This window comes from Equus caballus, chromosome 1 (assembly GCF_041296265.1).
Source record: "Equus caballus isolate H_3958 breed thoroughbred chromosome 1, TB-T2T, whole genome shotgun sequence".
NCBI lineage: Eukaryota > Metazoa > Chordata > Mammalia > Perissodactyla > Equidae > Equus > Equus caballus.
Window position 1 is genome coordinate 130594678 of NC_091684.1, and position 27304 is coordinate 130621981.

General features: G+C 41.9%; 1 protein-coding gene across 6 annotated transcripts in view; it reads right to left on the reverse strand.

Moving 5' to 3' along the window:
• Nucleotides 1-1717: 1717 nt before the first annotated feature.
• Nucleotides 1718-27304, reverse strand: part of PEAK1 (pseudopodium enriched atypical kinase 1) — a 296044-nt gene continuing 270457 nt past the window's right edge. For all 6 annotated transcript variants that reach the window (XM_023653109.2, XM_023653081.2, XM_070232875.1 and 3 more), the window contains one exon: nt 1718-8466. In XM_023653109.2, the coding sequence (XP_023508877.2) occupies nt 7303-8466 (1164 nt within the window). In that variant the 3' untranslated portion in view covers nt 1718-7302. The remainder of the gene's footprint in view (nt 8467-27304) is intronic.

Below are 27304 nucleotides of genomic sequence, written 5' to 3' on the forward strand. Positions count from 1 at the left end.
GGCAACTGACTCCCTTCCTCCCCTCACCCGGTGTGAAATCCAATTTTTAAGTTTTAGCTGTAAGTGCCTTGAGCCACTCTTAACAACAACTTGTGATCTGCCAACTGCAGTTCTTGGCTCCTAAGGCACTAATGAAGTCCTTTCCCTCACAGGGCACAGGCTCACTTAAAAGGAAGCATAATTTGCTGGGCCTTGGAGAGCAGGCAAAAAGCTCCTGGAGCGGAGGGTATACACTCACAGACCCGGGTACTGAGAGAGCTCCTAGTACCAGTTATCCCAGGTAGGAAAGACCCACATTCTCTGTGGTCTGGGTTGAAAGAAGCCAGTTTGCAGGCATGTGGAAACCAAAGGCCCTAACCAAATGTCAGTGGTCCACTGCCTCTGGATGACCCAGAATCAGAGAGAGTGGTGGTCTTGCCGAGGACCCACTAATGGAATTCCCAGGAATGGATCCCATTCTGAGCAAAGTGATGGAGGGGAAATAGGATGATTTCTCTCCAGGCTCTCCAGTTAACCAAAGGAAAAAGTGACCCCATTGGAAGAATAGAAACTCTGGGTTTCTCTGGCCTTGCTCCACCTCACCTGGAGTCTGGCTAGGGCAACCCTGAACTGGTCCTACCATCCATGCCCAGACCCTTTACAGAGCTCCAGGTTGGCCACTCCTGCCAGCAGAGCATTAGATAGCAACCTAGTCCTAGCGCACTCCATCTCTGTGGCCCCATGACCTCTCAGCCCCGACTGCCTGCTTCCTTCTTTCGTTCCTCTCCCCCATAAGCCAATGCGCTATACTCACAAGTAGGAAGAGCAGTTTCCTTGGCTCCTCTCCGGCAAGCAGGTTGAGAACTGCCGCAGGCAGAGCCTGTGTCCTGGGTACTGTCTCTCGGGTTTTGTTGCTGACCCTTCCTCCTAGACCCAGGCAACACAGAGAGAGCTCTGAGGCCCAGACCAATATGGGTTCTGCCTCCTCAGCAACACAAAATTTGAGCATGGCAAGTACTTTTCTGGATGCTTTGATTCATGTCTGCATTAATTCATATGCTTCACCATGTGTGTAAATTCCAGAGTGTTTGCTAGCAGAGAGGAACAGAAACACTGGGCTGGAGACAGTGTCCACTGCAAGGGGTTTAAAGGTCTAAAATCTGGTCTAAGTTTAGATCTACTTGTTTGCACTTTCATCCATTCTACGTTTAATAATGTGGCAGCTGTCGCGACCACTGCTGACTGCTGACTCTTCCTGCCTAAGCCAGGTGGTCTCCTCTTTCTGCTACTGAAGTGACTGGCATATTAGCTTGTCTGCCTTTGTGAGGACACTGTGTGTGACCGTGTACCTTAAGAAATAGGCAAAAGAAATGTGAATTCAGAAGCCCTGCCTCTGCTCCTATTGTCTGCACAGCTCTGAGATCTCCACTGAGGGGGTCGGTCAGAGCCAGCTAACCAAATCTCTCATAGTACACACCCAGAAGTCTGGATGGTGACTGGCCATTAGGGGGTGATCTCACACAGCAAACCTGCAGCCTTCTGCAGTCTGGGGAAAGCCTAAGTCCTTCACTTCCTCATCACAGTCTAGTTTTCTCAGATGAGGGAAGGAATGAACAGAAAATACGATTCAGGTCAGCAGTGAATGAGGATCCAAGAAAGCACACATCCGGGGGGCAAGATAAAACCATGTCCAGCACGTCAGTAAGGAAGAGTCACCAAAGGACGAATGCTTGTCTGGTTTTTGGGGTATATTAAAATGAATTTATTTACACAGTAACATGATGCCACAGAGAACACAGCAAAGTACCACAGCAAACCAAAGGGTGGTGCCACCTGGTGACAGAGGGGACCTTTCATGGGTAGATTTATACAACTCTAAAATATCTAAGTAGAGTGGTGAAGCTCCAGGAAAGAGCAAGAGAAACAAGATTTTCAAATATAGAGTGTGGGCAGAGTCATGGGGAAGTAAAGAGAGATTGGAATGAGGATTGCCATGATGCAAATCACTGAGAATGATGACATCTTGCTTCTGCCCTGATCTTATGCCAAAATGCCCTGCATATCATTAACAGAAAATCCCAACCCAGTGTGTTCACACATAACACTTTAAAACTGGTAAGGGAAGGGATAACCAAGCGGTATTTGGAGCAAGTTTCCTGAAGCAGTGTGGTTTATCTTTCAAAAATGCTACCCTGAAGCCATAGGGCTGGTTCAACATTCAAGTTATCGTGAGTGCACACACATACTTTCCACACACTATATGGGCAAAATGGATTTTCCACAATACAATAACATTCATAGCAAAATATATGACTCTGTACTTCTGCTAGGTTAAAAAACTTCCAACCTCTTTTGATTCCCTGAAACTTTCTTGATTTAAAAAAAACATGGAGGTGAGTGGGATGGGTAAAGGTGAGAAGCTGAAATAAACACAGAGGCTCTCTGGAGTGGGAAACATGTAATGGGATGTCTGGAATGCAGGCCCCCACAGCCCACCTAGGTGGGGAAAACTTCTAGCAATGGCTGGTGCAAAAACCTACTCTAATCTCAAACAGCTGCAGAGAGGAGGTGTTTAACAGCTATAGCACCTTGTATATTCTGGGCACTTATAAATATTAAATGGTGGTGATGATGGGAGGTAAACACCTCTGTAAGAAAGTTTATAAAAACTATTACAATTTTTGTTAAGAAATTTCCCAAGAGTTCTTTAAACAAACCTATTGAAACTACCACAACTCTTAAAAAAAATCCTCAGCTGTCAGTATCACATGGATATGATGTCCCCAAGCTGAAGTTTAGGCAATAGCCACAGTCACGTCAAGGGGAGAGAGAATAGTTTCTTCTCCTTAAATATTGGGGAACTTCACAATCTGCCCAGGCTTTCATAATTATCTTCTTCTTTTTTCCCCCTAATACACAAAATAGGCTTTTTTTTTAACAGGTGTTTTTTGAAGATGCATTATTTTATCAGCCAAATACCTTGACATGGAATGTATGTGAATTCTCCTCCCATGGCATCTATCATAACTCAACCTCATCACCTTAGAAGCATCAATACAAAAAGGCCTGATTTCTTTGGTATTATCTCTATCTAGGATCTTGCATTGCAGCTCTTCTGGCTTCCTTATGGCATCACTTTTGGTCCGTGGAACCCCGACTCTCAGTGCTGCTGTAGCATGGACAGCTTGACATCAGTGCACACTTCAGCAAGAGTGGCACTTGGATTTGTCTCGGCACAGCACTTAGGGCCTTTGAGAGTTTGAGCTTCAATGAGGTAAAACTAATAACCCAGTTACTTGGGTGGCCATCCTGTTCACTCATTAGGCTGGACCAGAATTTTCAATTCTTATCAAATAGTGAGGGGAATAAAAAAAATGTAAGTTGGCCTAGGGGGTCAAGTTCCTCTCTCCCTCCTCTGCAACTATGTTCATACTTTATTTATACATCTAGAATAATTTGGAACATAGTGCAGTATCCTAAGTCCACCCCAATTTCTGGGACTAGCTTGTATTTTTTCAGATCACTATTGGTACAATCTAGGGAAAAATCCTAGTTGCAGGTTACCAGCAAAACCAAGTCAGGTTTCTTCCCAGCCAAAGTATTCTTAATTCAAATTTGGGAACCTGAGTGCAATCCTTCTATGCCTTACTATTTGGTAGGCCCCAGAAATCTTTCATGGAAATTTCACAATGCTAGAAACCTTTAAATACAATTTTAGGTGGTTTTATTCCCAGAAATAGCATTAATATTTCTAGAAGTTTAGGTCTCTTGGCTTAGAGTTTTCTATGTTCACAAACTCATTCTGAGATTGGAAGCAAAACTGGACCCCACTTAATCTGACAATGAAAAGCTACTCAGACTCTTAAAATCCTAGCAAATATGTTTCACTTTTAGCCCCTCAACATCAGTAGTGTGGGTGCTTGTGTCCCCGTCTATATCTCACCCTGTTCACCTTCAGAGGGCAAAACCAGAAACCCACTGCCATGCTCCTGGCTTCCACTTCTAACGTAGCCTAGAGGTTGGTGAACCTCATTCAAGATTCCTTTGTTGTTGATTCCACAGGTTACAATTCTTTGTGAATTAGCTTCTAGGCATCACATTAGTGTACATATATCACAGGGGCTCTCCTCAGGCTAGCACGGGGGAATCTCTCGTGTCCTAGTCCTCTTTGCAGAACGTCAGATTCTCTTCCCTCCAAGATGAGGTTATAGCTCTAACAAGGCACTCAGCTATACATTCAGTCTTGGTCTTGGCTCCTCCAGCCATATCTTCTTTCTCTAGCACTCAAATATGTCAGAGACATTGTTCTTGCTCATGTGGCTTAAGGAAAAGTTCCAATAGCGGCTGAATTGTTCAAACTCTCAATATAAACGGAAGACTCTATGGTACAGACCTCAATGGAAAGGAAAAAAATTTCCAATCAATATTGAAGACAAGACTTGATGTAACTGGGAAATCTTAAAGTGCTGTACTAGTCATAAGCCAAAACTCACATGTATGTATGTATACATGTCTGTGTCTGAGGGTAGGATTTCTTTTCAGTTGATGAATGAATTCAAAGTTCCGACTACAATTAAAATGGAAATGTAAAAACACATTTGTGGTAATAGTAGATTGACTGAATTTCATTATTTTGAAAAATACTCTGAGGAGCACCTGATGTAGTACTTCTTGCCTAGAAATAGTTATTTTGTCATTCTGCTCTAACCTATAACACTCTCTTCCCTCCCTACCTCACATTCCTCGGCCACCACTCAGAGAAAAATTAATCTAGCCATCTGTCTCTGGGAAGCCTGAGGCCCTTCTCTGACTAGTTGGCATTCATCTTTTGCCATTAACAAATCTGAATATGAAAACAGTACTGAACACATCAGATATGAAGAGGTGCTTGGTTTACCAGTGCTATAAGATAATGGTAGTGGAGGGTATCCATGCTTATAACACTATAGAGTTAAAATGAAGAAGGCTGGATCCAAGTTAAACAGAAAGAAAAAAAAAAGGAAAAGAAAAAGGATACCTCGAGAACAAATAGAGGGATGAGGGAACATTCTTCATTAAATATAAAACCTTATTAAATAGTCAACATTCAAATTTACAAGGGCAAGGCACCACAAGAGTGACATTGAAAAAGTGTCTCAATATGCAAACCATGGGCAGAGAGGGCTGCTAAGGGAATGTGCTGGCTAACATGGTCAGTGGTCTGTGTGTTGCTTCTTCAGTGTATAATTACGCAAGGAGTTATGTGCACGTGGGCTATACTAAGGTGAACCAAACACCAATCTGCTAGACAAGGCGGAGCCATGCCACAGGACACTAAGAGAGTGGACTGCTGGCCTGCAGCAGCACGTCCACCCTGTGGCCATTCCTGGGCCAGAGCCCTGCACTCTGGCTAGAGAAGCAAGACTCTTTGTGGGCCAATCAACTCTCTTCCTTGGGAGTCCTTGCTGCTGGCCAGGAGGACAGGGACATCCTCCATATGGAGCCTCACATGTCCCATTCTCTCTAAAAAAAAAAGGAAAGAAACAAGTGAACAATAAAATACATTCTTCTCCTTTCTTGATCCTCTTTGATATAGGCGAATCATATGAAAGGCTCTTAAAAGTTTACAAATTTCCTAAAGGCCACTAGTGTGCTATCTAAGTAATACTGCACAATCAGTCTTCTTTAAGAAAGCGCACTGGTAGATGAGGGCTCCCTCACTGACTAGGTGCAGAGAACATGTCTATCAATCCTGCCACAGGTTGCTCCCCCAGAGGCCTGGCCCCTACTTCCAGCATGTGTATGCACACACACGGGCACACACGTGCACACACACTCACACTGTCTGAGTGACTCTTGGGATTTCAAGGTTGAAGTAAACAGATACTCACAGTTTTGAATAACACAAGCCACCCCCAAGCCCCACGGCCAGGGTGGAAAAAACACTCATCTTTTAGCGCAAATATGTGCCAAGGGAAGAAGGGGAGGATTTCTGCATATCTTGCTTCAGGTGAAGTTGCAACATAAACACTGTAATATATAGCCAAAAAAAATACATAAAAATTGCACATATATCCATAGGAGAAGAGCACAGACCTCATGAACAGTGAACAGCTCTCAACCAGCCACCTCAGCGGTCAAAATTCCCTGTGAGCTGTCCTCCAGAGCCATTTCAGAGTCATAAGGAGCAATGTGACAGTGCAACTGGGAGGCAGTCTCTCCATAAAAGGTCAGCATTCTACGGAGGACGTCATCATCAGTGGCCTTCTCCCTCTCCCCTGCCTTCTGGCCATCCCAGTAGCCAGCAGCAATGTGCCCTCTAAGGAGATCTTAGAGCTTAACTGACAGCCATTTCATTCGGGACTGTTATCTACAGCATTTGGTAGACTAGTTAATACTGGCTACTTATAGAAGGAAGCTGGCCAACACTGACAGCTCTGACAGTAATCAAAGAACGGTACTTTAAGCTGTTCCCCTGATGGCCCCTAGAGAATTGCACATGCAGTAAAATCATCTCCTTGTGTCCTGCTGGCTATTTATAAGATCTGAACTGCACTCCATCTTGGTGAGGCACTGGTGACACCATCTTGGGTCAGCTATGTAATGGGCCACAAGTGGATGATAAACCCAAACTTCATTGGCAAGTGGGGAAAGAGCAGAGGCAAAGGAGAATCAGGCAGTGGCAGCAAAAACGAGACTGTTAGGGCTGTCATCCATGCAGTGTACCCACTTATTGATAACAGAAGTGAAAATAGGTCCATGACCCAAGGGATAGGATCTTTCCTTGTCCTTCAACTATCTACTGGAAGAAAGGCTATAGTCCCTGGAATCAAAACTGAGCTGATGCTAAGGATGGCAGTTCTGCCAGGTAAGAAAGTCAGTTACTGATACTTTAAAGGAAGAAAGTCTGTCATGAGAGCTTACTGGATGATGGTAAAACTGGTTAAATCTGTCTATTGCTAGTGAGAATAAATAGTTGGTGTTAAAAAGACAGGTGACATTCAAAATTATGGAGGAAGTGCACACAGCTCACTGAGTTCATCCCTTCAAGGATGTGCATTTCCATTTTTTACCTGCATTTGTGGGACAATTAGGGTGGAAGGTATTCCAAAGGAAGGCAACTACTTATTTGTGCAGTTGAATTTCTATAAAGTTAAGACAGACTCAGTTCTCACTTGATGTAGAGCTGTGGATAACCCTTCTGAGTGGACTCATCTGTTCATGGACAGAGATGGAAGGTTTGTCTCTCTTCTTTCCTTGCATTCTGTGTGAGTAGTAGGAAGGGGAAGTGCATGGGTGACTTGAAGAAGGTGAAAATGAAGTAAAAGCAGCAGCCAGGACACATTAACGGTGTTGCAGGATTTTCACAATATAACTGAGGGAGTCTGGAGTGGCAAAAGCCAAATACTGAGCACAAAGCCAGTCCTCAAGGCTGACCCCACCCTCCCTGTCCAAGGACTTCTCAGCAAACTTGATCATCAGCAGTGTTCGCTTGATGTCTAGCCAGTTTTGGAGCAGGGCATTCCTCTGCATTGGGCTGGGGGAGGTGGTGAAGGTCTGGAAGAGATCTTCCCGGGGACCCCAGAGGAGACACTGGAGGATGCCTTTGGCATCTGAAATGAGGATCCGCTCAGAAGGGTTGGGATTCAGGAGGCAGCTGGCCAGCTGCTGCAGGCCCCGGGAATAGGGAGAGCGGAGTGGGATGCGAGGCAGGTCTGCTCGAGTGTATTCCTTTTCCTTCAGCTCTGGGTTCTCATCGAAGGGGTTGGGCAGGTGTAGCATCTCATAGATGAGGATGCCTGTCTGGAACTCATCACACTTTTTATACTGGGTGGCTGTTATGATCTCTGGAGCAAGGCGGGACTGGTCCCGGAGGATCTCAGGGTCCACCAGATGGCTCTTCTGCTTGGCCTGAGAGAAGTTGCTTACTATAAGCCTGGTGGGACAAGATGAGGTGGGGTTGAACTCTGCAGGCCCAAGGCCATGGGCGGTTCCCCCAGGCTGGTAGTGGACAAGCAGCAGGTTCTCCAGACGTAGATCGCAGTGAGTGACATGGTAGGGTTTGAGATGTTCAAGGCCAGAGCACAGCTGTAAGAGCAGCAGACACACTTGCCTCTCATACAAATCAGGGCTTTTCCCATGCTGGGCCAGAGATTCTTGCACAAAATCAGCCACCGTGAGATAGGGAACCTCTCTAGTGATGACTACAACGTGGCTTCTCTGCTTCCTGCTAATGACTCCCTGGCTTTCTTTCTGGGATGACTCTGTTTCAGAGCAGGACTCTGGGTTTTTCCCATCAGTTTCTCCTTTCACCTCTTCTTTAGGTTCTTTCATTTCACCCTCTTCCTCTTCAGGGGCATCAGGATCCTCCCAGGGAAGCAGACGGTTAGGGACTTCAGCAAGGAAATGACCACAGTCCTGCTGGATGTTAAAATGGACAGCCAGACTCTGCCGGACAGCCAAGCTGTGATAATACTGCTGAGATTCTTTAGCTTTGCTCTTACAGATCTGAAAGAAGAAAGCAAATAACACAATTTAAAACGCCCACTTTTATAATGAGGCTTATGATGTGTAAAGGAGGATTAACTGGAAGGTGACTGGTTAGGAACAGTGTTATAGCGAAGTCTTCAGAAAGGGTCTTGGTAACCCTGTGCTAAGTGACAGTAACAATGGCAATAACCATTTTTCATGGCTGTCTACATGCTTAACACTTTATGCATATTATCTCTAGTCTTCATACTAACCCTTTAAAGTAGGCTGAGGATCTAAGAATTAAAAAACAACAACAAAAAAACAACAAAAAAAAGTCCAGGGCTACCAGTTTGCAAACTTAAGTCTGTCTAACACCAAAGCTTGCTCTTTCCACTATCCCCTGCACCTCATCTAGAAGATAGAACAACAAAAAACAATTTTTCACCGACTTTCTGTATAGGTTTACAGCCCAGACTTACACAGCGGATCAATAAATGGCTCATAAAGTAGGCCAGGATATCTTATTTTATTACTTGTCAGGAGAGTGACACACAATTGGCCAAGTGAACTGCAGGGTTTCCTAACTTTTCAACGAAGGTCATTGTGATGATCACAACTCAGGCACTCAACGTCACTGGCAGGATAGAGAGAAAGATTTGAAAGAAAAAACTTGTCTAGTCAGAGCAAAATCAACATTTCAAGGGCAGGACTCTGACTTCTATGCTTTCTCTTAACAGGCCTCACTTAAGGCCCAATATTCAGGCAATAAGGCCTTTCAAAGAGAACTTTATTAGGTGGTTATGGATCAAGGAAGAGTTCTTTTGATCAAAAATATTAGCCAAGAATTCTATATACTAAAACAATCATTGTATTTCTAGGCTTAAAGGATTAGAAAAGCGAAAAGTAAACAAAATCACCCCGAAATGGATTATCCTCATGATGCGATGCGGACAAGCCGCCAATGGAAGACAGTCTCTAACACTAGCTCACAGATCATAACAGCCCCGTGAGGGCAGCTCTCCCGTGACTGTGTTAACCGAGGAACACATTTTCTACTCTTCCTCCTCAATAGGAGCAGCTGCCATATTTCACAGATATCAAAGCCTCCCAACAACAGGCAGTGTCTAGTGTTTACACTGCCCATTTATTGCAGTAATACAGAAAAGAAGCACATTTTAAAAAGGATTTTCTAGTTATTTTTACTTAAGCAAAATGCACATTTTCTTAGGAGGGTGCTGATGGGTCCCCAGTTTTGAGAAGCAATAAACTCCGATTTCCATTCAAATAGACAATAATCATAAAAAAGAACCAAAGGCAAAGGAGTACTGGGGGAGAAGAGCATCCTTCACTCATTTACCGCATTTATACATATTTATTACAGTTAGAGACTTGATACCAGTGATCAATGCCATAGAAATATATATACATTTCTCTCTCTCTCCCCATAGAGAGAGAGATCTGAAAATGAGTTCAAATCTTCTACCACCTACCTAAGCAGTTTGACGGCACACTAAGCATTTCTTCTTTAAGCAAACTTCTGGTCTTGAAACAGATATATCCTCCAGCTCAGTTCAAGTTCAAATATATCTTTCACAAAGTATTATCTTTGGAAAGCTATCAATGTCTCAGCACATGCAGTATAATATATAATCCTATATGCTCATCAATCACAATATGAATTCTTTCTATACTGTACTGTTGGCAATATTTCATATTTATGTGTCCCCAGGTATTTAAAAATCCTACACTAGTCATCATTCAGTTTGTATAGGAGTTGGATCCAGGACACGGCACTATTAACCCCATTTCCGATTTTAATCATTTGCTCTATATCACATTGCCTGCTGGAATGAAAGTTCAAAGGTCCCAACTCCTCAGTCTTTGAAAAGTCACTTAAATACCACTGAGTTTGGCTGAATGAGACTGTGTAGGTAAACTAGCTGTCATGTGACAGAAAGGACACTCACCAAGGACTCCGGAGGCCTGGGATTTAGCCCTGCCACTAGCCGTGTAACCTGGGGCCTTTCACTTAATTTCTCTGGGTCTCAATCTCCCTTACAAAGGGAGATAATATAAAGAATATTGAAACTACTTTATAAGGCAGTTGTGAGAATTAAATGAGATCAAGTATGTAGAGCATATTTGTAAATCCCAAAGTGGTACAAATGTAACATGGATAATGACTAAAACAATTAACAACTTCCAAATGTTAAAAGTGATGAAATATTAAAGAATCCTCATAATTTTTCAAACAAAGAGAGAGAGAAAGAAAGAAAAACGCATCTTTCCTCTGAGTCCTGAGAGCCACCTGACCCAGCAGGGAGGCTCTCTGATGATGGGTTTGGTAGAGGGCAGCTAAGGAGGGACGGCTGAAGTTGAACACCTCCATGCCAGAGTCAGCCCTGACAGACAAGCCAAGACCAGCAGCATGTTCTCATCCAAGACAGGCCAACCTAAGGCTAAGAGAAAGAGAACTGTTTGGCCATTCTGTAGTTTTCACTATGTCAAGTAGCAATGAAAAAAAACTTGCCATCTTATGGCTTAGCATTAGAAGCAGAGAAGATATTCTAATTGTATATGCATGCACGCACACACAAACACACACACACTTTTACAAGATTCCTCAGAGCTTTGTGAATAGATAAGAACATGGATACTACAACAAGAATTTATGTTTAGCTTCACAGATCAACCTGAGATAAAGGTTCAAATGATTTACAAAGAAGAAATGATAAATTGTTTAGTTATTTTGGATGTTCTGAAGGAAAATGGCCTGCCTAGATAGCTAATCTGAGTAGGTGGCACCTCCTTATCTCTTCATCTTACAACATGTAGGCAGGCTGAAGAATAATGAGTCATTCTAGTTTTAAGGGAAAAGGAAAAAGGGAGAAGACTGGAGTGTGAAAGAGGAAAACAAAATACTAGGGCTTTTAATTGGTTCATAACCATGAAAACAGTTACAACCAAAACACAGACCTACGGAGATTTCCATGATAGGATTTCTCATATGATGAGTATCTCATAAATCTTTATTATGGAGCCTGCAATGATATTAATTTAGGAAGGAGCATTATATTATTCTATGCACCACATAGTAGCCATTTTTCAAATATTAATAACTTGACTCCCCTAGTTTTAAAAAAAACTTAAAATGACCTGACTTCAGATGATAAATTTATAGTCCAAAAGTTATTTCAAAAAACAAGGCACTCTTTCTAGAACAAGTGCACAGGGTTCTTCCTGCTGCTTGTTGTTTTTTCCTTCTTCCCTTACCCAGTATTTTCTCTACTAGGGATCAAAGTTAACTCTTCTTGGTCTCCTATTTTCATTTATCTTTCTTGAAAGGAATTCACATTCCTCCTTTATAAAGGGTAGCTGCCTTGAACTAGAGGAGTCTCAAGAAAGATTCCACTCCCCAAGAATGAATTCCACAGGACTCCTAGGTGCCCCCAAATTTTGAAATAGGAACAAAACTGGAGCTGGAATGGCCCCATATTTTCATGTAAGATTCCTTCTTTCTATAAGAGAAAATCATCTCACATATTATTTTTTTTGACTATGTATGGGAAAACCTATTTAAAATGTGGCCAATTTTGGCAGATTCTGTACTGTTTACATATTTTGAATGGGAAGAAAAATGCTATGAGAGCCTGAACCACAGTGACACTAGAGGGAGCTGCAATATTAATACCAGGAGTCATTTACAAGTAAACTGTGCAGCAAGAGAACAAAACCAGGCTGGTAAAGGTTGACTCCTATAAAATATGCCAGAGGTCCTTTTTCTGGACAAGTTTTTGGTTCTCTGAAGGTGGAATGCCAAATTCATGCACAGGGAAAGCTTCGTGTGAAGAGCACAAGCTGGAGAAGATGCCCATCCTGGGCACAGTGACCTTGCCTGCTTGCCCACTCACAGGGCACACCTTCCTGAGCTGCTCCTCCAGAGGAAGCCAGAAGAACATCAGAATGGAGAGCCAGCCAGCTTGGAGTTACACACCCGCCAATGTAGATAAGGCACTGTCACAAAAACAGAGGCTTGAGGGGAAGATGAGTCCTTGTCTGAGTTAAAGATGAGTGAGGACAGAGAAGCGGAAGGAGAAATATTGATTCATATCAATTAAGCATTCAAAAAGTATCTGATGGATCCTCAGCACTTCTCATCTGTAGGACAGAGCATCCTAAAGCAATCCAGCCAGAGTCCCAAATACAGTGGGGTGGGGAGCCCCTTAACCACTGATAAATCATTTGTTGGAAAACGGCAAAAAAAAAAAAGGCTTCCAGAATCAGAGCCAAATTACCCTCTCTTAAGACCTTCTCAGACCCAGGTCAAAACACACAATACTTATACAATCCTGATCTTAGTAGGGAAACAGAGTTTGACAACTGTTCCTCACATACAACCTGAAAAGTTTAATTCTAAACATTCATATCAGTACAGGGGCTCATTTTCTGTGTTGCTCCTGGCAACTGCTCTGCATACCTTTGAGGCAAATTTGCCATTAAAAGCATTTCTGTTTGTAATAATCATCTTACCCTAGACAGCTAACTTAAAAAGCAGGCTGTGGGGGCTTTGACTGTAACGCTCCATTAAAAGCAGCTGGGAAGGAGAAGACAGCATTATGTTTCTAATACTACTTACCCTTTCAGAACGCCTACAGTGCCTGGGACCTACAAAGAGGATATACATCTTGCCACCCTTTCAGTGTTGGGAAATGGAGCAGATATTCAGTTTAAGGGAACAAAGTAGGGAAGTGGGGGGAAAAGTTAGACATTTTGGCAAAACAGGATGATGTGGCTATGGAATAAATCAGTTGCTGAATGGAGTCATATTATCCATTCTTCTTGACTTTTCCTCCCAAAGGCTCCCTGAAATGCTGATGTTTGGGTGGTTGTTGGGGGGGGGGGGAGGGGGGTCCTGCTCTCTGTCCTTTTTCTCATTGACACACTCCTTTCAGCAACCTCATGGCTTCAACCATCTTGACATACTGCTGACTTCCACATCTACATTTGTAACCCAGATTTGTCTCTGAGCTTTAGACTCATCTATACAATGGCCTACATGATTTCTCCTCATGCTTGCCCCATCCCATAGATGCCTTAAACTCAACATAACCAAACCTGAACTCTTCTTCCCGCCAAACCCTGTTCTTACAGTATTCTCTCTCTTGGTAAATGACTTCATTATCTGTCCCACCATCTGGATGAAAAATCAAGTTCACTCTGGATTTCTCCTCCATCTTCATTCCCTACATCTAATGAATTACCAACTTCTATTGATTTTGGTCCCAAATAACTTTCAAATTATCCTCTTTTCTTCATCTTGCCTGGACTAGTACAAAAGATTTCCAACTTGTCCCCCTGCCTCTCATGCAACTTCTCAAACCCACTTCTCACATGGCCACCAGAGACACCTTTCAAAACAATTGGATATCACATGCCTATATAAATTTCCTAGTGGCTCCCCATTATTTTCAGAGTCCTAGCCTGGACTCCTTTTCCAGCCTTTTTTCTCACTCTCTTCCACGTTCGCCACATTGAACTGCGTCCAGCCAGCCCCGCTCCTGCCCTCCAGGCGTTCTCTCTGACTGCAGCCCTTCCTCACCCTTCAGCTGCCTGAGGGATTCCTATTTATTCTTTCAAGGCCTTCCCACATGTCACTGGTCAAAGAGAAAGCGATAAATACCCCAAGCCTTCTTTCTGTGTTTCTTCTATATCTTGTACATGTCTCTGTTATTATAGTTACCATATTTTTAAATCTATCTTAAGAGTAGATATTTGTATCTTTAGGGTCCCGCACAGAGCAACGCACGTAGCATATGCTCGATATGCCTGTACAGAATATCAAGAAGGGCAACATCTGATCCGGTGTAGCCACAGGGTTTATTTACTCAGAGCAGCTAGAATAATCAACAGCTTTTATGAAACAGACGAAAGTTGGCAAGGTGATGGGGAGGGGACAATGGCAGACAAATCTAAGTAATAAACACTCAAGACCTGGCTACACAAGTAAGTAAAATCTGAACAAAGAGGGCTGACTCCGGAGTCCAGGCTGCCCTGCAGTAGTTTTTCACTGCACAAAACTACACAAAACAGCATTGCTCTTCATCATTTCATTCAATTTTCTTTCGTTTTCTCCAAAGAAAGCAATAATTACAAAATAAAGGACTCTTCAAAAATACTCTATATTAGCTCTTATTTTTCCATTATGGGCCCAGTCGGCTTAGTATGCCTTCAGCCTAGTTCCACTTTATTAGCAGGGAATCTCATTTCCATTTCCGCTATATATTTTACAGTGTCTCAGTTAACCTTAAGTGAGACGGATATTTTTGGGAATAAATTGTAGAAGGACAAAAATGAGAAACACTGAACATCACACCCACTATACCACCTGTGTTAATTTTGTCACATTATACAAAAAACTGCAAATGGGAGAGAGTATAGAATGAAAACCTGCAAATTCTAAATTGATATCCAGTATTTGGTACAACCTTGCTCTAAGAATATAGGCTGATCGCTGACTGACCTCAATTCCATGATCTGCCTAGGAGGAGTATTGCTTCACTTGGTGCTACAGAGCTAAGATACACACACACTCAGTGCTGTTACAAATATATTCGAAATGGATTAAGTATTTAATATACAAATGTTGTCTGGGCCCCAAGTACTCAGAACTCCATGCTCTAGGAATCTGCTATGAGATCTGCCAGGTAGGCCAGGAAATTTATAGCTTGAATTGCTGCAAAAATGTTCACATGCCCAAAAAAGCCATTTTGGAGTCTAGAAGAGAAATTCAAGAAGGCAATTGTATAAGATTTTACTATTTTATTTGTGACTTGTACTCATTAAATCTTTTCACGTTCCCGCTCAGCATATGGATCAGAAGAAAATCACTTGTGTTCCTAAGCCAGTAACTTAGCCTGACAGAATGATGTCCAGGATGTTCACACTAGAGAAACTGAGGCACAGAAAAGTTCAATAACCAGCTCAGGGTCCAGATTAGGAATTCGATTAATTTGAATCCAACTTACAACTCCTGACTATGTTCACTCACCTTATAAGTGAAAGCCACGGCTCCCTTTTCCCACTAGACAATTCATTTTGATTCTAGGTTTACATGAGTAGCTAAAATCTCTCCTTTCTAAACCAATTCCCGGCTGAGATTCTCAGGAACTTATTAATGCATTCAGCCCTGAAATGAAGCGGACACTGACCTAGGATGGCTATGAGTAGGTATAGCTGGCTGCTGATCAATGGCTTTCTGTGAAGTTTCAATGTTGGACATATTTCTGTTGAATTACAAAAGTGGGAGTGGTTTCCCCTTTGTAGTTTTTCTCCTTGTCACTAAGCCAATAATTAATTGCCTGTGTCTATAGTTTAAACTAGTTGTAAATTCCTACCAATCACAGTTATTCCTGTTAATGCTTTTTCATTTAGTGTCTTGCTTTCTCAGCAACCACCCAAATGAGATAAACAGAGACTCTGGAGTCAAAATGCAATAAAAGATGCTGGTCTCCACAGTTAATCTCTACTTTATTACAAGCTTTTAACAAGATTCTTGGCATAGCTGGAAGAAAGGAAGCAGCCTGCTGTAACAGGGACGTGTACATCTTCACTGAGCATTGTGTGTTCCATCCTTGAGAACAAAGACCTGGACTACCGTAAAAAGAGAAGATATCTACTACCCTAAATTTGGAACTGTTGGAAAAATAAGTCAAAAATTTATGCTTTTTGCTTATGTGAAATTTTCATCATCTTCCTCAAAGTAATTTCATCCAAGTTTCTTACATGGTCTCACATAGCAGCATTTGTTATAAAATGATCTCATAAGAGCAGTGAAAAAAAGAGCATTCCCCTGAGACTGGGCCATAATTTTAACAACTGTCCACTCTGCTTCTAGGCAAAAGGCTGTCTCTGTCATTTGTCCATTCAGGGATAACACTGAGGTACAGCAGGGCCAGGTGATTGACTCAGGTATGGTGTAATAGGACAGGTTCCACATAGGAGTCAGGAGGCAGCCTGCCATGAAGCTGGTGACCCTGTGCAAAAGTAATTGTTCTTCTCTGGCCTCAGTTTCCTCCTGTGTAGAATGATGAATGCCTGCCCTTCTAAAGTTGACTTGAGTCTACTTTGAGGATTATGTGTTTGCTAAGTGGCTATTGAGATTCCTTGAAAGGGGGAAAAAGCAAGGTAGATGTTATTTAGAGCAGGGAAGTTTTAAGTTCATGCTTAACTGTATGTTAAGTTTTATTTAGAGAGCAGAGAAGTTAAGGGCTAGAGGCCAGCCAATATGCAGCCTGCAGAGACAGATGGTCCGATCTGCTAGGTGGTAGCTCATCAAATGGTGATGAGGGGATAAAAGGAGACACGAGTGAGATAGAAACAGAAATTGAAGGTTAAATATTGTCTGGGCACCAATTTGGCCTTTCCTTCACCAAACACTTAGAAAGTAGACTGTGCTCACTGCTTCCACAGACTCCACATTCTATACTCCCTCTAACTCGCTGCATCTGATATCTGCTCTTACTATTACCGCCACTGTATTTTCTTGAGATTTACCTGTCTTTTCCTCCTTCTGCTCAAGCCTTCTGCAACCTTGGACTCTGCAGCCTCGGACTCTCTGATCTGTAGGTCCTTGCTCTTTGCTACTTCTTTTCCAAACGCTCCTGCTTTGGGTCACTTAGATATGTCGGCCTTTCCCCAATTGGCAGACCTGCTGCTATATTCTTGTAAATTCCCACAGTTTGAACTAAGTCAAGCCTATGAGAGGACTGAGTAACCATATTTCTGGGCTTGACCTCTCTTCTGGGTACCTAATCCACATTTTTATCTGGCAACAGGGTTTCTCTCGACTTGGCTGTCCCAAGGGCATTCTCCACAGAGAGCTCATCTTTCTGATTCATATTCTAGTTAATGGCATCACTATCCTCCTGGGGTTGTTCCTTCTTGAAATTTTAGCAACACTGCTCTTATCCTACATCCAGCCACTCACCGACATGGTCTACTGCCTGCCTCAGTTTTTTTTTTTTTTTTTTTAATCACCTGCCCCTTCTTTTCTGCTGTCCTATTTCAGGGTCTCATTATTATTTATCTAGACTATTGCTATAGCATATTGAGTGCTTTCCCTGCTTCCTGTCCTTCTAGACTCTTCCACCACAGTTTTCTTCCAAAGTCATTAATCTTATGTTATCCCTCTGTTTAAAAATCCCTAGAGGCTTCCCATAAAACACAAAATAAAGTCTAACCTCTTAAGCTCATCATTCAAAGCCTCTAATTTTGGTCCCAAATCTCTCCATACCCTAATTTTCTACTATTCTCTCCATGCACTGTATTTACCATAAAGAATAGTGTGAACTAGGCACAAGAGGCCCTTTTTTACTGGTCCTGAGATAAGTGTTAACGACCTCTTTCATTCATTAATTTCCATTCATCTTTACATCTCTGCATACCACTCTGAATCTTCATTATAATCTGTCTTAAGAGTTATTTATGCCTTTGTCTTTCCCACTGGAATATAAACTCCTTGAGAACAATGCCTTTGTCTTATTTATATGTATTTCTGCAGACCCACACAGATATCACAATATTTTACACAGTAAATGTTTGTTGAAAGGTCAAGAAATATTTATTGAATACTCACTATGTACACAATACTGTATTAGATAGTATATAATGCTATCTAATGCTAAGGATATTAGAATAATAATATAGTGGTATAAGGATTGATAAGCCATGGTCCCTCCCATGGGGAAGCTCAAGTACAACAGAGGGAAGGGAGGCACATCACCTTAGTTGTGTAATGGTGGTAGTGTATAACTGCACAAGAGTAGCATGAAAGCGCAGTGACAGAGAAATCCACTAGGTATTGAGTGGGGACACAAAGAGGAGCCATCAACATGTTCTCAGAAGATTAGAGAAGGAAATGCAAAGAGCTGGATTCTTTAAGAAAACATAGGAGATTTCTAGGTACATGAGAAGAGAGTAGAAGAATAAATAGCTACCATTTACTGAATACCAAACGGTACTCTGGGCACTATATACATCACTATGTACATATCAACTTCTGTGATTTTTCACAATGGCTTTAAGAAGAATAAAATATTTTCTCCATTTTACAGATAAAGACACAGGCTTAGAAAAGCTAAGTATCTGGGCCAAGGTAACACAGCTAATAAGTTGCTAAAGCACAAAGTTAAACCCAGGTCCGTCTGACTTAAAAGCCCAAATTCTTAACCACTATGTCAATAGTGCTTAAAAATTCAAAAGCACCTAGGGGTGCATGCTAACAATGTAGTTTCCAGGCCTTACTTCCAGAGATTCTGATTCTGTAGGTATGGGATGATGCTGAGGAAACTAAATTTTTAATGAGGACCCCTCAGGTGATTCTGAAATTGGTCACCTGCAGATGACAATGCTCTGCCTAGAAGAGCAGCCCAGACAGAGGAACTACTGGGTGAAAAGCCAATAGCATTAAACAGGAGCTAGTTATAATTTGTGCTAGAGGATGGGAATATGGAGATGAATAACTCAGGATACCAGCCTTCAAGAAGTTCAGTGTCAAATGATCCAAAACCTCCAATTCCTTAGCTTTTCCACCAAAGACATTATGATATCCTTTTTCAAAACAAAATCAAAATCATCTATATCACTACTCTAACATAGGAATTATTTGCATATTACCATTTTATAAGTCAATTTTTCTTTTTTTTGTTTGCTGATGAAGAATAGACCTGAGCTAATATCTGTTGCCAGTCTTCCTCTTTTTGCTTGAGGAAGATTCACCCTGAGTTAACATCTGTGACAATCTTCCTCTATCTTGTTTGTGGGTCACTGCCACAGCATGGCTACTGTTGAGTGGTATAGGTCTGCACCGAGGCTGCCGAAGTGGAGCACACTGAACTTAACCACTCAGCCACGGGGCCAGCCCCTGGGAGTTAATTTTTAAAAACTTAGGATCACACTATTTGGTATTTCGCTATTTTCAGGTGACATTTTACAAAAAATGTTTTCCATGATTTTATATAGTCTTCAAAATTACCATTTTTAATGGCTGCAAACATTCCATTGGGCTGATGTACCATAATTTATTAAATTGTTTCCTTATTATCAGGCAATTAGTTTGTTTTCAATCTTTTGCAGTGCTAAAATTCTTGAGGATGTTAGCATTTAGTAGCTTTCTCTCATAATTTTAAGGAAAGATGTTTACATCTTTGAAGTAATGGGAAAGAAAATATCTACGTGCAGAACCTATCTAAATATGCTCAGGCTAGTGCCTAATATTAAATAATAATACTAGTGAGTGATCTAAAGAATGGTGAGCAGTAATTTTCCATTATTCATAACAGTATTATATTTTAAAAAATTTTATATGTACTTTTATAGTTTACAAAAGCAGTTTTACTATACAGACATATATACATTATAACAATTTCGTGAAGTAGGCAGGGCAGTTGGTATCCATTCAGGTGAAAACCAAGAGAGATTACATGACTTCCTTGGGGATACACAGTGATAGATTCAGATTTCGACCCATGTCAGTTGACTCCAAATCTACTTTTCTTTATTCTGTGTTGTGATATCTTTTAGTTTAAGACCAATAAAATAAAACTATTCACATTGAATGAAAAACAGAATAAAGCTATGAACTAAATTGTGTCCTCCCAAAATTCGTATGTTGACACCCTAACCCCTAATGTGGACATACTTTCTCTCCCATCCCCTAACACCCCACGTGAGGACAGCAAGAAGGTGGCTGTCTACAAGACTAGAAAAGAGTCCTCCTTTCCAAAACCGGGAGAAAATAAATTTCCGTGGTTTAGGCCATCCAGTCTGTGGTATTTTGTTAGGAAGCCTGAACAAACTAAGACAACACCCAAAGTAAAGCTCTTAGCACTCTATCACTGAAGTGGATTTGGTAGTTAAGGGGTAGTATCCTTTGACTTTCAAATTGCTAAATTCTAGCACTGACTTCCCTTTGCAACATTTTAAAGATCTTTTAGTCTTTTCAAGAGACTGTCACCACCTGTTAGCCTAATTTAAATTCCATTAGTATAGGAAAGGATATTTTAAGAAGACAAACAGTAAAAAGTTGTTTGTGTGAGCCAACTGCTGGTCTCTTTTGCTTATCTCTGCAAAGGTAGGGCTCACATTGTCCTAGTAGTTTCTTTCCTAAGGTTGTACAATCAATGGGGTACTTCTAGAAAGGCCCAGAGGGTCTTCAAAGAGACATTTATATTTGCCATTTAGTGTAAAACATCTTTTCCCAAACCTGCCAACAACTCCCAGTATAAAATCACTTGCCATCTGTTCCTTGGAGATTGCTTTTGCATCATTACAAGCAAAGAAATCAATATCAAGACTATTGATTTGGGAGAGACAAGATTGCATAGTAACAATACATAAAGTTAGTCAAGCCCTTCTTCTCAAGTGCTTTGAAAGAACAGAGATGCTCAATGCTCCTTTCTGAAAGAGATACTCATCCTGCTTTGGAGACTTTGTAGCAATAAAGGCCTAAGATAGGTGAGGCCCCTACCCCAATTGATAGAACAGCTTTTTATTGCTACACAGAATCTCAAAATGCCTTTTTAGACTCAACAATAATGTATTAACTCAAATCCAGATCCCCCCTCTCCGGTTTACTTCTCAGTTTAATTTAAAAAGTGTGGCCTGGGGCACAGGGTCACTCCACAGTGCCACCAGACAGTTAAGTGGTGCAGGTGTTGCAACTGCAGAGAGCAGGAGCTGAAGGTCTGGTCCAAATACGTATTCTGTCTCCATAGACAGGTAAGGCAATCATTTACCTTGTCCATTAATTTACCAAGATACTATCTGATCTTTCTAAGTCAAATTAACACCTAAAAGTCATTTAGATCTGCTAATTCGTTTTGAACCAGTAAACAGAATCAGTAAAAAGGGACTATGGGAATGGAGAACATTACTTCAAATTTACACAGAGCTTTGTGGCGGTATTTTTTTTCTTTTTGATTGGCACCTGAGCTAACAACTGTTGCCAATCTTCTTTTTTTTTTTTTCCTGCTTTTTCTCCCCAAATCCCTCCAGTACATAGTTGTATATTTCAGTTGTGGGTCCTTCTAGTTGTGGCATGTGGGATGCTGCCTCAGCGTGGCCTGATGAGTGGTGCCATGTCCGTGCCCAGGATCTGAACCAGTGAAACCCTGGGTTGTGGCAGCAGAGCATAGGAACTTAACCACTCGGCCACGGGGCTGGCCCCTGAGCTTTGTGTTTTTAAAAATCCTTTCCCATGCATTATCTCACTTGATCCTAACCTCAGTCCCACAAAGTAGGTGGATTATCACTGTAAAAACCTGAAAGAACAGGAAATTGAGGCTCAAAGATTGTTACTCTCCTAAAGTAACCTAGGGAAAATGCTAAAGAATAGCAAAAGAAGTGAATACTTATCAGGGACATTTTGTTCTCTTTTAGCCAAATAGCCCCATAAGATGGGTACCATTACTATCCCTTTTTAAAGCTGGGGAAATTGAGACTCACTCAGAGTAGCAATTTACGACAAAGCTACTAAGTCACAGAGACAAGATTTGGACCCAGATCTTTTGGACTTCAAAGTCCATGCTTTATTGGGTTCTGGTTCAAGAGGGTGCTGTAGGAAAATTCTGAACTCAACTCCCACAGACACACTGAGTCTACAGCTACATATGGAACACTTTCCTCTTTAAAAAACCCTAGGGGCTCGCCCTGTGGCAGCAGTTAAGTTTGCACGTTCCACTTTGGTGGCCTGGGGTTCGCTGGGTGCGGACACAGCACCGCTTGGCAAAAGCCATGCTGTGGTGGGCATCCCACATATAAAGCAGAGGAAGATGGGCACAAATGTTAGCTCAGGGCCAGTCTTCCTCAACAAAAAGAGGAGGACTGGCAGCAGTTAGCTCAGGGCTAATCTTTCTCAAAAACAAAACAAAACAAAACAAAACAAAACAAAACAAAACAAAACAAAAACCCCTAAAGGCTGGCAGAGGATGACTACACATCTGGCAAACAAGGAGAAAACCACACTGAAGTTAGTAGGAGAGGCTGGGACATAAACTCACCACAAACCCCACCCCTAGGTGCAGTATCCCATAACTGGTAGGGGAGGGAACCCCAAACCCAGAGCTTCTTCCTGAGGAGCCAAGGGTTCAAATCCCACTCACATCAGGCATCCCAACTTTTAAGACATTCACTTGAGAGATGAGCCTGCAAAACATCCAGTTTTGAAAACCAATGGGGTTCACGGTCCAAGGCCCATGAAACCATAGCGATCTAAGAAAGCGCTGTTAAAAGGCCCATGTGCTGGAACTTACCTGCCGCAGGGCCCAGTTCAGAGGCAGCCAATGTGCCCAGACTTAAAGCGAAGGCTCACCTGCTTATATTAAAGAGGCAGCTTGAGGGACAGGCATCTAATTTAACACACTATTCTAGGAGCTGCTGGAACACTCTCCAGGACAGAGACTGGTGGGTGCCATTCTTGTGTTCTGCCTTTGCTGTGCTTCAGAGCACCAGTACCTCCGGAAGTCAATTTTACAAGAAGCTGTCGCCGAGGGGATGCCTCTTGATCGTCTGGCTCTGGAGGCCAGGGGAGCTTATGTTCCAGGTCCCATGGGACTATAATAATCAGTGTCACCCAGAAAGGAGCTCACACCCCTGTCTGGCACCCTGATTTTTGTGACTGCTGCCAGGGTACACCTCTATATCACCTGGCTCTGGTGGCCAGTGGGGCTTATTATCATGGGTCTTATAAGACTGGAACCAGTGGAGAAAGAAATCTTAAATAGCTACCACCCTCAGGGCACAGTAAGAAGTGACAGACCCAGCAGCTAGATCTTTCTGTGGAGGGCTATTAGCTAATTATCATGACTGTGGCCTAAGGGGCAGGCTTCTAATTAAACATACACCTTGGGGATGATGGTAATCTTTTCCAGAGACCTTAGAGGGTGGGTGCTATCTTCTCACTCACCCTCTGATGCACTCCAGAGGGCCAGTGTTTCTCGGAAAGGAGCTTTACCTGGGTCTGTGACCTGGCTTTTCTGTCTGGTGTCTCAATTTTTGCAGCTGCTGCTGAGGGGAAGCCCCTTGATTGCCTGGCTCTGGTTGCTAGGGGGGCTTGCATTCCTGGGTCCCATGGGACTGTGGCAATCAAGGCTCTTGGCAGACTACCACTCCCAGGGCACTGCACAGAGAGTGGTCTGGGGCTCACTCCCCAGTATTTCCATAAAGGAGGCCTCTTTGCTTGACCTGGAACTTTGGCCTGAAGGGTAGGCTTCAGGTTTGACACATATGGTGGCCTATGGAGCTTCTCTCAAGGAACATAGGCAGTGGACACCACCTTGGTGCTCTCCCTCTGTCTTGATCCAGCTCATGGGTACCACCCTGAAAAGAGCTTATACACTTGTCTGGAGCCCCGATTTCTGTGATGGCGCCCTCGGGGACACCTCCAGATTGCTTGGCTTTCCTGGCCAGCAGGGCCTCTGCTGTGGTCCCATAGGACTGTATATATTTACATACTTTTAAAAGCTGACGCCTGATGGTCCGGCTTCCAGTCAGCCTGAATCTAGGTGCTGAGATCCTCCCCTTTGGGACACTGATAGGTCTTGGCACATCCTCAACTACTGGGAGCTATTAAAAACATTGCAGGCTGCTTGGACAAGCACAAAAGCTTGAGAGACAACCAAGAACTGAGGCAGGGCTGACCAACAAGTTTCATCTCTTACATGAGGCCACTACTGTAAGACTGGGAGAGGTGAGTTTCATCTAGTGTATAAAAGCCAATACAGAGAGTCAAGCAAAATGAAAAAACAAAGGAATATGTTCAAAATGGAAGAACAAGATAAAACCTCAGGAAAAAAGCTTAATGAAATGGAGATAAGTAATTTACCAGATAAAGAGTTCAAAGTAATGGTCATGGTGATGCTCACTGAACTGGGAGAAGAATGGATGAACACAGGGAAAACTTCAACAAAAAGATGGAAAATATAAGAAAGTACCAGATAGAAGTCACAGAGCTGAATAATACAATAACTGAACTGGAAAACACACTAGAAGGGCTCAACAGACTAGAAGAAGCAGAAGAAAGGATCAGTTGACTGGCAGACAATGCAGTGGACCTCACTGAATCAGAGTAGCAAAAAATAAAGAAAAAGGGAGAAAAGGTGAAGACAGCTTAAGGATCTTGTGGGACAACATCAAACAGATTAATATTTGCATCATAGGGCTTTCAGAAGGAGAACAGAGAGAGAAAAGGGTAGAAATCCTATTTGAAGAAACAATGGCTGAAAATTTCCCTAACCTGGAGAAGAAAACAGACATTCAGATCCAGGAAGCCCAGATGGTTTCAAATAAGAGGAACCCAAAGAGACCCACACCAAGACACATTATAATTAAAATGTCAAAAGTTAGAGACAAGGGGGGCCAGCCTGGGCACAGAGGTTAAGTTCACACATTCGGCTTTGGTGGCCTGAGGTCCGCCAGTTCGAAATCCAGGTGCAGACCTATACACCGCTTGGCAAGCCACACTGTGGCAGGCATCCCACATACAAAGTGGAGGAGGATGGGCACGGATATTAGCTGAGGGCCAGTCTTCCTCAGCAAAAAGAGGAGGATTGGTGGCAGATATTAGCTCAGGGCCAATGTTTCTCAAAATAAAATAAAATAAAAAAGTTAGAATAAGGATAGAATATTAAATCAGCAAGAGAAAAATATCTTTTTACATACAAGGGAACCCTCACAAGACTATCAGCAGATTTTTCAGCAGAAATTTTACAGGCCAGAGGGAGCAGCATGATATATTCAAAGTGTTGAAAGAAAAAAACTTCCAAGAACACTCTACCTGGCATAGTTATCATTCAGACGTGAAGGAGAGATAAAGAGTTTTCCAGACAAAAGCTAAAGGAGTTCATCATCACCAAACCAGTCTTACAAGAAATGTTAAAGGGACTTCTTTAAACTGAAAAGAAAGTCCACTAATTCGTAACAAGAACACATATGAAAGAATGGATCTCACTGGAAAAGTAAATACACAGTAAAAGTAGCAGATCAATCACTTATAAAGCTAGTATGAAGGTTAAAAGACAAAACTAGTAAAAATAACTATGATTACAACACTTAGTTAAGGAATATACAAGTTAAAAAGATGTAAAATGTGACATCAAAACATAAAACATAGGATGGTAATAATGTTGACTTTTACAATAGGATCAAACTTAAGTTATTATCAACTTAAAATAGACTGTTATAGATACAAGTTGTTATACATAAGCCTCGTGGTAACCTTCGGCAAAAACCTATAGTAAATACACAAAAGATAAATAGGAAAGAATCTGAGCATACCACTAATGAAAGTCATCAAACCACAAAGGAAGAGAGCAAGAGAAGAAAAAAGGAACAGAGAACTACAAAAATAGCCAGAAAACAACTAACAAAATGGCAATAAGCACATACCTATCAATAACTACTTTAAATGTAAATGGACTAAATTCTCCAGTCAAAAACATAGAGTGGGGGCCGGCCTGGTGGTGTAATGGTTAAGTTTGTGCACTCCGCTTTGGCAGCCTGGGGTTTGCCAGTTCAGATCCCAGGCACAGACCTACACACCGCTCATCAAGCCATGCTGTGGCACCATCCCCATACAAAATAGAGGAAGACTGTCACAGATGTTAGCTCAGTGACAATCTTCCTCAAGCAAAAAGAGGAAGATTGGCAACAGATGTTATCTCAGGGCCAATATTCCTCACCAAAAAAACAAAAAAACCCCAAAACAAACCAAAACAAAGATAGAGTGCCTGAATGGATAAAAAAACAAGATCCATCTATATGCTGCCTACAAGAGACACCCTTTATCTTTTTTTTTTTGAGGAAGATTAGCCCTGAGCTAACTACTGCCAGTCTTCCTCTTTTTCCTGAGGAAGGCTGGCCCTGAGCTAACATCCGTGCCCATCTTCCTCTACTTTGTATGTGGGACACCTACCACAGCATGGTGTGCCAAGTGGTGCCATGTCTGCACCCGGGATACGAACTGGTGAACCCTGGGCCGCTGAGAAGTGGAATGTGTGCACTTAACTGCTGCACCACTGGGTTGGCCCAAGAGACACCCTTTAGATGTGAGGACACACACAGACTGAAAGTGAAGGGATGGAAAAAGATATTCCATGCAAATGGAAACCAAAAGAAACTGGAGTAGCTATCCTTATATCAGACAAAATAGACTTTAAAACGAAGAATGTAATAAGAGACAAAGAAGCGTGTTACATAATGATAAAGGGGTCAATCCAACAAGAAGATATAATGTTTGTAAGTATTTATGTATCCAACATAACAGCACCTAAATATATAAAGCAAATATTAACAGATCTAAAGGGAGAAACAGACAGCAATAAAATAATAGTTAGAGGACTTTAATTTCCCACTTACATCAATGGATAGATTATCTAGACAGAAAAGTCAATAAAGAAACTTTGGCCTTAATCGACACATTAGACCAGATGGGCTTAACAGATATTTACCGAACATTCTATTCAAAAGCAACAGAATACACATTCTTCTCAAGTACACATGGAACATTTTCTAAGATCATCTGTTAGACCACAAAACAAGTCTTTATAAATTTAAGAGGACTGAAATCACATCAAGCATCTTTTCCAACCACAATAGTATGAAACTAGAAATTAATTACATGAAGAAAACTGGAAAGTTCACAAACATGTGGAGATTAAACAACATATGACTGAACAACCAATGGATCAAAGAAGAAATCAAAAGAGAAATAAAAAATTACCTTGAGACAAATGAAAATGGAAATGTAACAAAGTCCATGCTTTATCTGTAACCTTGATGAAACCTATGGCTTACTGTTACAGAGAATATAATTGGACAA